General features: G+C 34.0%; 1 protein-coding gene across 3 annotated transcripts in view; it reads right to left on the minus strand.

Annotated features, from left to right (window-relative positions):
- Nucleotides 1–522: 522 nt before the first annotated feature.
- Nucleotides 523–14,477, minus strand: part of COPS2 (COP9 signalosome subunit 2) — a 31,521-nt gene continuing 17,566 nt past the window's right edge. Inside the window, exons 5-13 of one of the 3 annotated variants that reach the window (XM_040492646.1) lie at nt 12,748–12,837; nt 12,540–12,617; nt 10,143–10,317; nt 9,274–9,452; nt 9,112–9,164; nt 5,940–6,037; nt 4,511–4,593; nt 3,928–3,986; nt 523–3,049 (exon numbers count right to left, since the gene is read on the minus strand). In XM_040492646.1, the coding sequence (XP_040348580.1) occupies nt 2,905–3,049; nt 3,928–3,986; nt 4,511–4,593; nt 5,940–6,037; nt 9,112–9,164; nt 9,274–9,452; nt 10,143–10,317; nt 12,540–12,617; nt 12,748–12,837 (960 nt within the window). In that variant the 3' untranslated portion in view covers nt 523–2,904. Of the gene's footprint in view, nt 3,050–3,927; nt 3,987–4,510; nt 4,594–5,308; nt 5,421–5,939; nt 6,038–9,111; nt 9,165–9,273; nt 9,453–10,142; nt 10,318–12,539; nt 12,618–12,747; nt 12,859–14,477 lie in introns of those variants that run through there. The other 2 variants (XM_040492645.1, XR_005795811.1) reach the window with 2 other exon arrangements.

A 14,477-nucleotide genomic window follows, 5' to 3' on the forward strand; every position in this document is an offset into this window, starting at 1 on the left:
ATTCCAAAAGAAAAGTTTACTTACCTGTGTTTATTGAGGAATTATAAAGATTAATGATTAAGAAAGAAAATGAAATACTTAGTACATACAAACTCATCTCACCTTAAAAAAAAAAAAAGTTATGTTAGGGGTGCCTGGCTGACTCAGTTGGTAGACCATGCAAATCTTGATCTTAAGGGTCATGAGTTCGAACCTCACGTTAGGCATAGAGATTACTTACAAAAAATTAATTTAAGAGCTATAGCAGTGGAAATCCAGTTCTTATAGCAGTTATCTATTCCCCTCAAATAGCAGTCAAAAGTTTGCTGTGGAGTGAGTTTTTCCAGATTTAGGGGTAAAAGATAAAGGAGATAAACACATTACAATATGATGTAAACTATGTGTTACTATAATTTTCACAGAGGGAAAGATTTAACCAGTAATTTAAAATGCTAAAAATATGCCAATTTATTTGTTAGTTCCCTTAAATTTAGTTATATTTTGATAAGCAATCTCAAAAAAAGATTTCAACTCTTTAAGATGCACAAGAACACAGAACATGTTTAATGGGAAAAAATAAAACGTTTTAAGTTAGTCAGACTGTTAAGGGGTATCAAAAACCTGTGTTCTGAAACAAATGTGGCAAATAACTTTAAAAAAAGAACTAGTATTTCAGGAATATTAAACAAAGCCTATGTGATACATACAATTACATTATATAATTTGTTTTATAGATTAGCCCAGTTTCCCCCCAAAAAATAAGTGCATGCTTTCTCTCTAGAAACTGGAAGATGCACTACTGCCATGGGGCAAAGATATCACAGGAAAACTGGGCATTGTGAAAATTGGCATAAAGGTTAAATTGTATCATTCAAATCCTTTAAATTCTAATTCCATCAACTCAGAGTTAAGCAGGGCCTTTTCCCACAGTTATCACATGCATACATATTTGAATACAGGCACAGAAACATGTCATTTTTATTTGGGTAACAAAGGGTCTCCAAATTATATTGAAAAATAAGTCCTAATTATTATCACTCCTGTAAAAAAAATGTAGCACATTTTTCACAAATGATTTATGTAAAAGAGAAGAAAATACACATAATTTTATAATATCTTAAACTTTTTTATTCCCTACCAGAGACATTTGTCTTTCGTTTTCTTCCAATTTTCTACAATTTCCAAGTTGCACCTGTATTTAATACTGCTTTTATCTGCTAAAGACATTAACTGATTGCTTTCCTATATCTAAGGATTATATAGTTTTAGTATAAATATATATCACATATTTTCGTAAAATTTTGACAAAACCGAATAAGCATGCCTTGTTTTAAGTCCATGCTCTTTCCACTGTTTATAAAATCTGATTTAATGATCAAAAATTCTTGGTTGTCATTCCTCAGTTACAACAGTCTTCCTTCTGAACTGCCACTCACTTCTTTTTACATAATAACAAGCAATAGAAAAACCAAAGAAATTATCTTAATCTTAGTTCTTCCTTTTGACACTATAAAATAATGTGATTTTTTTTTTTTTAATGAAACAAATACATCCAAAACTCAATACATTCAAATGAGCTGCGTCTCCTTTAAGGTGGTCACCTTGGAAGGCCACAGTTCATTATCCTAACTATGCTACCACTGCTCAAAATACCTTTAAAACTCTTTTGGGATCGCCTTCAAAGCCAGTTACATACTTTTTACTATTTCCTCAAAGACAGATTAATTTTTGGAAACTGTCCAAAGTCATTTGGTGCCAAATGATGGTAACTGTAAAAAAAACAAAATTAAAAAAAAAAAATCAAGCTTAATACTTTTTGTTTTCTTAAACACTGTGCATCACAAAGTCAACAGTGTGTATGACTTAAATTAGCTCTGAATACAATTCTAAAAGAGCAAAACCCATGAGGTTTTGAGCAATGGTAGACTGCTGGAATTAGGAAATAATTTTCCAGCATGATGACTATACAGGGTAACATTCATTTAGCTGTCTATGTTCTGGCATATTTGTTTAAAGTGAACATTCTGAGAGTTAGAATTTATTTTTAAAAAGGAATATCATTCTTAGAAAAAAAAAGAATTTTATTTCTTTAAAGCATCACTGTCAAAGTAAGTACTATGCAAGTGTTTTGTTAGAAACTAGTTCTCCTTACTTTATCAATAAAGACTACTTTAAAAAGCTTGAAAGCAAATAACCGACTTACTTGCTCTCAGGCTTTTAAAAATCATTAACTGAAGATTAAATAATTTGAAATTTCTAAGGTACTAAAAAGCAAAACAAAAACCCCAAATGTAATAAAAACACGTCAAGAACCAAACTACAATTTCTGAGCTGCACTGTTTATTTTGCTGCTTGAAACCTAAGTGACAGTATGCCACCATAATTATGGGGTTTCATCTAAACCTTTACTACACTGCAGGTACAGAAATATACGGACACATTTTTGGAGAATTGACATTTTGCAAAATGCAGCAAACATTTTAATTTATACATGAGAAAAGGAAGTGTTCAAAAGGGTATGCATTTCAAGTTATTGCAGGTTATTTGTGAGAGAATTTCTGCAGGTAAAACATGTTTAAATTTAACCAACAGTAACATGTCAGTGTATTTAAAATCATGACAAAAATCTTCTCTCTGGTCATGTTGCCCATGACAAATTACTATGATGTTGTATGTTTAGGGCAAGATGTCAATACAGCATAAATCCCATGGCATTTTGGTTTTCTTCTGGAGATTAAAGCTGTTTTTCTTGGGATAAATGCAGCAGCAAAACACAAACCAGTTGATCAAAAAAAGCACTTCTGCCATAACTCCAATAATTTTCAGGACACATCAACCGACAGTAGTTTTGCCATTCCCAGTTCTTTTAAGGATTACATCTCTGCACTGTTGCATTAAGTACGTCTGTTAAAAGCTTGTTCTCTGTTAAGCCAGTTTACTGACTACAGCCTGGTTGAGAGAATTTAGCTGGTTGGTCCATTTATCTAGTGCAGTATACCGGGCACCGCCCCTCTTCTGATGATCCAATTCAAGGAGTTGGTTGACTTGATCAATTCGGCCATGAATAGTGCTAGAAATAAATACATAAAAGAAGACATGTCTACAAACCGTTTTCACTAAGTGTATCTTTTGGACTGTTTCATAAAGTATTTATAATATCAATAAACGTAAAAGAAAAAACTGCTGCCTACATTAAATGATTGAATTCAGGATTAGTTATACTATTTGTTACCTTATTAAAATTCTAGACAGAAAGTAGATTTCAGCTACCTTTCATCAGTTACATTAAAAAAAGAATAGGCAGAGACTTACTGATTAATCAATAGCAAATGTAACTTGTAAAGCTTTAAATTACCATACTGCTTTTAAGAAAAATATAATTTCAAAACAATTACATACCACACCTTCTACTTTAAAAACGTAAAAAAATACTATTCATTAAAAAACGCTCTAGCTGTATATGGATCATGTGCTGAATAAGAAATCTTTTTCTTTTCTTTTAGATGTTTATTTTGAGAGAGAGAGAGAGAGAGAGCATGCACAAGTGCGTGCACATGTGCAGGGGAGGGGCAGGGATAGAGGGAGAAAGAAACCTAAGCAGGCTTGGTGCTGTCAGTGCAGAGCCCAATGCAGGGCTTGAACTCACAAACTGTGAGCATGAGTGTGGCCGAAATCAAAAGTCAGATAGATGCTCAACTGACTGAGCCACCCAGGCACACCTGAGAAATCTTTCTGAAAACATTTATAGCTTTTTCAGAGATCAAGGGCTTAATATGCTCATTCATTTACAAAAAACCACCATGCATACCTATGTATCTGTTTTAACAGAAAATAATAGCCAGAGGGTGCTTTTCATGAAAACTCAAGAATTTCATTGCTACCTTTGCTCCCATTATTCAAATGCTATGGTCCTAAACATTTTGTGACAAGAAATAGCCAAGTACTTACTTATCCAGTATGCACTGCACCAGCAAGCTCTCCACATCAGCTACATCTATGTTTAACTCCTAAGAAAAAAGACTCATTATAATTCTACTAATTAACTTCTTTAGAGACTTCATGATAATAATTATTTTGATTTTAAATTAACTCCCACCACTTAAAAAGGAGATTTAGTGAAAAGAAAATGTAAAACAAATTCCATTATCACTTCAAAATATTTCTGAGAAAATAGGTCTGATAAAATTTAACTCTGTAATTTTTCAAGTATATTCCTACCACAATTTTATTGTGGTTGGGTTAACACTACATCAGTCATATACTTTAGCCACTACTCTGTCTTCTACAATGTTCTCTGAGGCTGAAGAAATCTTTAAAAAGAACTGTAATGATTCCTTATTTCTCTTTACTGTTAACTCAATTTATGCCAATACAGAAAAATTTATATTAAAAGGAAAGCCCATAAATTATGCTGCATTTTAAAAATGTACTATTACAAAATGTTACTAAGAATCATTTTTTAAATGGAATATAGGTACACTGCATTTATAAACTAAAAATTATAAATATTAAGATTCATGAATATAAGTACCTTAGAAATAAAAGGAATATGTATTCTTGTGTAAGGCTTAATTAATTTTATGAGCACTTGTGTTCTGATGTTTCGCAAAAGCTCTGAAAGAAAAGACAAAAATGAAAATAATAAACTTGTATTTAATAGTCTGTATGTATATCTTCATGAAACATTATGCACTTCTAAATCACATTAATTAACTATATCATTTATCTTCTCAAAATACATCTTTCTGCCTGACAAGAACATAAGGTATTCGGGTTTTTTTGTTTTCTTTTAAGTAAGTTCTATGCCCAATACCGGGCTCAAACTCATCACCCTGAGATCAAGAGCAACATGCTCTACCGAATGAGCCAGCCAGGCACACCAGACATAAGGTATTTGGATCTAAAAATATTTGGATCCAATAAATGCACAATAAGATTAGAGACTACTTTCCCTGTTTTTTCTCATTCCCACCTCCCCGATTTTATGTTGTGATGCTATCTAAAATATTCTCTTGCCTTCTAATACTCCACATTGCTCATCATTTCCTCTATAGTTAACAGATTTTTCAAGAAGCTCTGATTCATGCCAGCCAAGTCCTTTATTTTATGCTCTCTCAAAATCTACGGTATTATATTTTATAAAATGATCTTCTCCAGTTTCTTCACAGACAAGTGTCTTTAAAAAACAAACAAAAAGACTGGAGTTCATGCACAAGGCTTCTAAACTTTCTATATCCACCGAGTGTAGTATCATTCTAGCTTCACACAAGAACTTTTAAAATTCTGTCCGAATGAAAGAGAAAGGAAGGTGGGGAAAAGAGAACATTACTTCCAAAGTATTCTTCGGATTTTCCTGATGCATCTGGAATTTAAGTATTTGAATGAGTTGTTCCAAATGGTCATTTAAAAACCCTCAAATAGCTCCAAAACAGGTGGAAACACTGGAGGTACAAAAGAGGCCCCAGAACAAGGAATGATTTTTGTCTTTGTTAATCCAACAGAAAAAAAAATCTCACACACTTACTTGTACAATATTAGCCTACCCTTCAAAGTAAATGCATCAAGGCCATCAACCATAGAGGACTATGTTTAAAAGCTTTTGTTACTTGTTGAAAACAAATCCTAAGAATTAATTTTGATACTGATACTAAGTATCAGTAGTAAACATGCAATAATATCTAAATTAGAATAAAAAGATAAAAGGGACAGCCACCTTAAGTGAAATGGACATCACATGAGAACTTGATTATGTTATTCAATAGCATGAAACTGGTGAATGATTTCTTTTAAATAGCTTTATAATTTTAAATAATATCCTATTCTATGACAGCATTTAGAAGCACTTCTATACTTGACAATACATAGAAGAAAACTGGTTTGATTCCATGCCTTTCCATTAAGAAGTCCTGTTTGACAGTGGCACAGAAGGTAACTGAATTCACTTAGCAGAAAGAATATACCTTCAATGTGTTCCCTAATGAAAGGATCATCCATAATGTTGCTGTGATTTGTTTTCAGAATCTTCTCAAATTCAGTGATGTCATTATTCTGATAGGCACTAACAGAAAAAGAAAGGTATAAATCTTGTCAAACATGAGGAAGTCATGTATTAAATCATATTATCCAAAGAGCCTGCTTGATTTTTATACGCAAAAATCTAAATTACGTTACAGTTTCTGCCATAGAAATCAGAGTTAAACACACACACATCCTTCTGCAAACAAAATGAATTTCTTTTTTAATGCTTTTGGTTTTATAAAAGAAAGATTAAATAAACCTTTTAGGGTCATATACTATATTTATATATAGTTCATTAAAGTCTTCTCAAAATCTTAGCACTGTTAAAAACCGACAAGTTTAATAATTGTTTAATGCTTGATACTTTCAAATTAAGTTGTGCATTTAGCATTTAATCCCTAAGAAACCAGGTCAGCATACAACGGTATGGAGGAGTCCGATCTTGTCTTTGAAATAAGATAGTATATCCTCTCTGAAGATTATTCAGAAATGCAGCTTCCTAATTTTTATCTTCTAGAAAGCTACCAGCAACTGCTAAAACTTCGCAAAGGGAACATCTGATTCTTAATTTTCTCTAGCCTTAAAGTTCCACTGAGTTATACAGCAGAAACATCAGCAGCAGGTAATTAGCACCAAATGGGACACGCACACTAAAGAAGAGTGATGGACCCTGCTGCAGAAGGCCAAAGGCTGATTTATGTTCATAATTCTCTGAGGTGTCTAGCATCTACTCTTAAATTAATTCTGTAGGGCACTACAGGGATTGCTAAAGGTGCTGAGAAGGAAGAAGCCAACCTTCTGGATATGGCACCACTGTCTGCTTTATATGTAAGACATATTATATCATCAGCCATTCTGCACACCCTCTGCTGTGCTTCCATCTGGTGGGTCGCAATGTAACTTCATGTAAGGGGCAGGTGACTCAAGTGCTTCAACAGGAATTATTTTCCTCTAGTCTGCTGGCAACTGACTAGGAAGATAAAATTAGGAAGCATTACTTTCTCACCTACCCCAAATACATTATTGTAATATGCTATAGGAGGATAAATTCAAGTTGTGAAACACTTGCACATGTGCATATTTTAACCAAGAGACACTGTTCCATTGTTTAAGTGACTTAAAAAAAAAATCTTATACAAAGTGTGGGACACACCACAGGCCACTTGTTTGGGTCAAAATTTTCCATTAAAATAAGTTTTTGAGTTCCAATATAGAGGTTATATTAATACAGAGGAATATGTTGTTTGGTATAGTAAACATAAATATTGCTTATTTTTTAAAGGTCTGATAATTAAGTCCTTTCATCCATTTTAATGTATTTAATCAATTTAATTTAGATGAAATATTAACGTCTAGGGCAAAACTCTTCCTCAATATTTCTTTAAGGGTTTTAAAAGCTTAAACTTGTTTAGCAACTTAACTTAAAAACATTTTTCTGAAGTATTATGAAGTGAATCTCTAACCAAATCATGTTGATGGAATAAACCATCTGAAATAAAGATGGAGAAATCTCCTTTCATAACTAAAATCAACTTAATTCAACAAATATGTATTAAAATAGACTAAATAAACAATAAGATTGATTTTTTGATGTTGCAATTTAGAGTTCTTATCTCCTAACTATTCCTAGTCCCCTTAAAAGAAAAATAAAATCATTCTTATTTTTTATCGTTAAAATTAAAGTTTCTTTAAATAAACCTGGTAATTTATAAAACTCATAGCCAAACAAAGTAAATGAGGACATTTTACATAGGAACTTAGACAGTATCAGGTAATAAGCTATTTTCTCCAAGTATATAAAATTTATATATGGGTGACTCCTAATTTATAGTCTAACAGTACTTTTATTTTTTTTTTTTTATTTTTTTTTTTCAACATTTATTTATTTTTGGGACCGAGAGAGACAGAGCATGAACGGGGGAGGGGCAGAGAGAGAGGGAGACACAGAATCAGAAACAGGCTCCAGGCTCTGAGCCATCAGCCCAGAGCCCGACGCGGGGCTCGAACTCACAGACCGTGAGATCGTGACCTGGCTGAAGTCGGAGGCTTAACCGACTGCGCCACCCAGGCGCCCCGTCTAACAGTACTTTTAAATCAAAAAAGACTATTGAAAGAGTATCTGATCACTTAAGTTATCCACATACATATGCAAAAAAGCCCACCCTACCCTACATCCTAATCATAATCTTCCTGCTTTGGTAAACTCAGTTGCACAATCTAAACAAAAGACTTGATGAAACCTAGGCTCCATGTATTCCCAGCCCAGAGGAAAATTTTTCTTGTTCACTGATTTCTTTTGCAAAAGTAGGCCTTCTTTTCTAGGCTTTTTGCTTTGTTTCATCTTTTATAATTTTATTTAATATTAATTGATCATAGCAGGTTTTTCAGTTGCTACCCACCATAGAAGTGGTCAAAAAATCCTTGGATTTCTTATCAATATAACCCTCTGCTCCTCATCTCAGAAAATTACCTGAGGTAAACTTTTTAGATGATTTTTTTTTTACCTTGTCAATTGAGAAAATATGTGAGTAAAGACACGGTCTTGCTGAAAATTTCTGACTTATGTGGACCAATTCATAATTTCATTTTGGATTAAGGCAGGCTGAAACAGCAAACACTGAAATTGTTTTAAAATAGCTATAATCAGGGGCGCCTGGGTGGCGCAGTTGGTTAGGCGTCCGACTTCAGCCAGGTCACGATCTCGCGCTCCGTGAGTTCGAGCCCCGCGTCGGGCTCTGGGCTGAAGGCTCAGAGCCTGGAGCCTGTTTCCGATTCTGTGTCTCCCTCTCTCTCTGCCCCTCCCCCGTTCATGCTCTGTCTCTCTCTGTCCCAAAAATAAATAAACGTTGGAAAAAAAAAAAATTTAAAATAGCTATAATCAGTTTTGTACTGAAAACAGCATACACACAAAGCATGTAGATAACAGGGGGGAAAAAGCAGCCAATACTATACTTCATAAAATCTTATGACTAACAGAAACTAAATAAATGACTTTAAGAGATAAAAATTTCACAAACTTTGGAATATTAACTGAATTCTCAAAATATCTCTTCCACTTTCCCCTCTAATCACCGATTTAAGGAAATTTACCTTAACTGAGAGATATAATCTTACCTTACTAAATTTGTCATTGCTAGAATTTCTGGATCATTTTTGTACGGTTTGGCCTAAGCAGTTAAAAAAAACAAAACAAAAAACAATTAACACAAAGAAAGATTAACATTTACTTCCACAAAAGATAGCTGACAGAAATGAATATTTAAAGCACACGCATACCTCCTGTGAGTCAAATGGATTTATTCCTGACTTCATTAGCATATTTGCTAACACCAAATATTTTAAGCAAGTGGTTCGTCTTGGACTTCCAGATTCATCATAATTCTTAAAGGCTTCAAAAAAATCAGTGTGTGCCTTTTCAAATTCACCTTCTCTCAAGTGCATTTTACCACCACATTCTGCAAATAAAATAGGATAAAAGAGGGCATTTTCAGTTCTGTAGTAAGACTGAATACTTGGTAAAAATCACATGAAAACTGTGATAGTGGCTTTCCAGTCTTTTAATTCTATACTGGCCCCAGGATGCTTTCTAAAAAGCAAGCTCTCTCATTAAACATCAAACAAGCATTTGCAAATCTTTATTCACAGTTGAGGCAGAAGGTAATTTTATATACATCATTACAATTCAAGAATAGGACTTCTTTAAATTTTTTTTTTTTTAATATTTATTCATTTTTTTGAGAGACAGAGCATGTGCGGGGCAGGGGCGGAGAGAGGAGACACAAAATCTGAAGCAGGCTCCAGGCTCTGAACCGACAGCACAGAGCCCGACACAGGGCTCGAACTCACAAACTGTGAGATCATGACCTGAGCCAAAGTCAGATGCCCAACTGACTGAGCCACCTAACCTAGGTGCCCATCAAGAATAGGACTTCTAATGGTAAATTTTCTGTTAGTAATATTTCACTAATGTAAAATCTTAAAAGACAAAATTTCATCCTAATTTCTTTCTAAGACTAGATCATTTCAATGATTTTACTACTTCGCCATTTATTTTCACTATAACACGAACAACCTTCCTAGTCATTCAGTCATATACAATGACAACTTCCTGGGACACTGCCCACCCTTCTCCAAACAAAACTTGCCTCTGATGACTCCCATGATCAGTGGATGAGGGATGGCAGACTTGATGTGAAGTGACTGTTCATAGAGTGCTTTCAGTTTTTTGTTATTCTTCTGTGCCGTGTACATTTGAATTTCCAAAGCGTATATTTCTAATAACTGTGTACCTTTTTTCAGGTCATCTTCTCCATCATCAGTCTAGGAAAGCAAATAATGAAATTTAGTCAAAATAGAATTCACAATCTAGACATTTTTATTTGAGTTAGCCTGGAATCCTTATATTTATAATATGAATTTTGTGTGAAAATGCACTACAACGTTTGAGATCTAGAACACCGAGAACACTAACTTGAATAGCCAAAAAGGAAAGCACACATCTTTTGGATTTTCTAGTCATTCAATAAGGAGTAAGTAACCAGAAGTAATTTTTTAATGTATAAAATGTTATAATGTTTGTTTCTATCTAGGAGGTTCTTTATGGTCTTCCCCAAATCATCACAATTTTATATTCACTGATTTTATCACAAAGCACTTTCAAGTGCCTTCCTGGTATCAGGCACTGGGTCTGCCTTAGAGAAATGTAAAGTTACATAAGCCAGAGTTCCTAGCCCCCCAAAGTTTACAGGCTAGAAGATTACTCTGTCAACAGATAAATTACAATATAAATGACTCTAGTTGAAGCATGAGCCAAGTGCCCAGAAGAATGGAAGAGAAAAGCACTAACTCTGCTGAGGGATATCAGAGGAATACAAAGGTTCAACTTTGAAAAATGACCAAAAGCCCACAAAATGCAGGCCATGAAAAATAGCATATGGGCAATAGTCAGATAATCATAAATATCAAGCACTGACATACACAAAGCCAAAATTTATTATTTATTTGGTCTTCCAACTTAATTCTGTTTATTCACTAATGAATCACAGCCAGAGTAAAATACATGATATGTAAGACACAATTTGTACATCTAGGTTATCATAGGGGCACCTGCATGGCTAAGTTAGTCAGTCAAGTGTACACTCCTGATTTTGGCTCAGGTCTCACAGTTTGTGGGATCGAACCCCACATCGTGCTGTCAGCATAGAGCCTGCATGGGATTCTCTTTCTCCATGTCTCTCTGCCCCTCCCCTGCTTGCATGCTCTCTCAAAATAAGTGGGGAAAAAAAAAAACCCACATATTAGCATACATCTCTGCTATATTATAATGTTATTTACAATTAGATAGAAGATCCTCTTCCATTCAGAAACGGCTTCTCTATCATTTCCACTTCACATGGAATTGAACTCACAGTTTACGCATCAGACTAAACTTTCTCAAGAATGTGTACATAAGAAACCAATCATAGATAACTAATCTGTTTTATGAAGCAAAACTACTATGAAATAAAAACACTTTCTTTTTTAAAATAACCTAAAAATATTAACGAAAATACATGCAGGTGATTAATTTAGAACAGTTTCCTGACCAACTTTGCTCCCATGCACAGAAATAACGTACATAATTAAAATAATAGTACAAGGCACTGGAGGAGCTTAAAAATATTTAAAACAGTATTTTCACACAAACTTTAATTATCAAATAGCTTTTGATCAAGACAAAAAAGAAAACACAAATTATAACTATAGTAAAAAAGTTATAGAAGTGCCCTGTTCAGATCATGTGGCTATTCAAATTTAAATTGAGCAAAATCAAAAACTCAGCCACATTTAACTGCCTGATAACATGTAGCTGACGCTATTACATTGGACAGTACAGAAACAGAATGTTTCTAGCATCATAGGAAATTCTAAAGGACAGTTGTTACAAAAGATTCATATATTATAAACTTGAATATAAAATATCTTTATTATATATGTCTTTAATATTCTTTTCTAATTTTCACAGGGTCTATCTTATTCTTAGTAAATATTAATGACTAGAGTATTTTTTTATTGATATCTGTTGTCTCAGTCCACAAAAATAATGGCTGAAATTAGGATTAAAACAGGAAGAAATTTAATATTCAGAAAAAATGAGCTTTTTAGGGGCACCTGGCTAGCTTGGTCAGCTGAGCATCCAATTCTTTATTTTGGCTCAGGTCATGATCTCATGGCTGTGAGACTGAGTCCCTTGTTGGGCTCCATGCTGAGTGTGGAGCCAGCTTGGGATTCTCTCTCTCTCTCTCTCTCTCTCTCTCTCTCTCTCAATCTCTCTCTCTCTCTCCCCTTTCTTCTGCCCCTCCCCAGCTCATGCACACACGCTCTCTCTCTCTCAAAATAAATAAGAAATTCTTTTTTTAATGAGCCTTTTCGTATCTTATTTACCAAATTTTATTTTTGGGATGATGTTTGAACAAAAACATCCCTAAACCAATGTTTCAAATACAATTTTTTAATGCTTTTTTATTATGAAGAAATATTAAGAAAAAGTAAGAGAATGCTACCTGGCAGGACTGATGTAACTGGCGTAAAATTTTTTGAAGCTTTCCATATTCTTCTCGTTCTAAATATAATTTCCCAAGCTGTAAAAGAACATACTTATTGAAATTAAAAGATTTCAAAAGAAAAAGGTATGAATCTTTAGGAGAGTTTATTAAGGATACCCTCCCACTCTTCAAAAAAAAAAAAAATGTAAGTAACTGTAATTGTTACCTTTGTGTTTGTCTTAAACCACAGTCTATCATTCTTAGCATCTTTCAAAGCTTCCAGTGTTGTTTCATAGAATTCCTGCAGTAAATCCATCTGACATAAAAAATCAGAATTCTATAATTGTAAACAGCAAATTTGTACCTGTTAATAAAGTTAATTTGAGCAAACTAAAAGTGCATCTTTGAACTTTAATAATACATAAGATACACTATCTGTTTCCGAATGTCTGTGACATCCGACTATTTAATAAAACCTTAGCAAAATAGAGACCAAATTTGTAAAAAGTGCCAAGATCTGTTTTTAATGTTTTTGAAAAATAAAACCCAGAAAATATCTAATGCTCTAATAGTGTAGGTTTGTCCTTTCCAATCTAATAACTCATTTTATATTGATGGAAGTGAATGGCATGCACAATGAACTACTTGTACTATTGTTAATAGTGTGTATCTTATTCACTAAACTCTCATTTGGTACCTACCACATGGCAAACATTAGGCAAGTAGCTAAAGGAACAAAGAAAAGTAAGATCCCTTCAAAAATTCTATAAATGTAACCTATCAAGTAACTCAACTACACAACTCTTAGGTTACTGGTAAAGTGTTGGGGTTGGGTAGAGGGAAAAATCTAGCACAATTTGAGCTATGTCTAAACACCATCAATTCACAAGTCTGAGTGTGACATTTTTTGATGGAACTTACCCTTTGTTTTGCATTACAATAAGCTCCCCTACCCACCCTCCTCTCCACACACTGGGCTCTGCCTTTGTTTGAATATCTGATTCTCTAGATCTCTACTTAATAGGATCAAGAGGTAAGAGGGCCATGAGGACAGGAAAATTTAATACTTTCAGAAAAGGCTGCCTATTTATTCATGACTGCTGACGGCATACTGAATAAGCTGAGTATCCCCCACCCAATACCTATTCTTACTTTCAAAAGACAAAAGCTTACATATTGTAGCATGAGGCAACACACAATCTTAAAGTTTTAAAATTAATCCCTCCCACTAACATCTGGCATAACATTTATAGTGTACCAAAAATGTTTTGAGGAGACTTGGTTTTAAAACCCAGAAAATATTTTCTCACTTAAGAAAATCCCTTTGATATGTAACAACTCTAGAATTAGTGCCATTAAGTGCTAATGTTTTAATAAAACATATACAGTTGACCCTTGAACAACATGGGTTTGAACTGCACGAGTCCACTTATATGCGGATTTTTTTGATACAGTACCCATAAATGTACAGTACCATAAATGTATCTTCTCTTCCTTATAATTTTCTCCATAACATTTTTTTCCTCTAGTTTACTTTATTGTAAGAATATACTATATACATAACATACAAAGTATGTTAATCAACTGTTTATGTTACAGGTAAAGCTTCTGGTCAACAGCAGGCTATTAGTAGTTAAGTTTTTTTTTTTTTTTTTTTTTTTTTAGTATTTATTTATTTTGGGGAGACAGAGTGCAAGCAGGGGAGGGGCAGAGAGAGAAGGAGACACAGAATCTGAAGCAGACTCTAGGCTCAGAGCTATGAGCACAGAGCCTGACACGGGGCTCAAACCCACGAAGCATGGGATCAGGACCCGAAATGAAGTCAGATGCCCAACCAACTGAGCCACCCCAGTAGTTATGTTTTTGAGGAGTAAGTTATACGCAGATTTTGAACTGTGAGGTAGGAGGGACAAGGGGTTGGCATCCTAGCCCCCATGTTGTTCAAGGGTCAATTTT

The sequence above is a fragment of the Herpailurus yagouaroundi genome, unplaced genomic scaffold (genome assembly GCF_014898765.1).
Source record: "Herpailurus yagouaroundi ecotype Mexico unplaced genomic scaffold, PumYag 184, whole genome shotgun sequence".
NCBI lineage: Eukaryota > Metazoa > Chordata > Mammalia > Carnivora > Felidae > Herpailurus > Herpailurus yagouaroundi.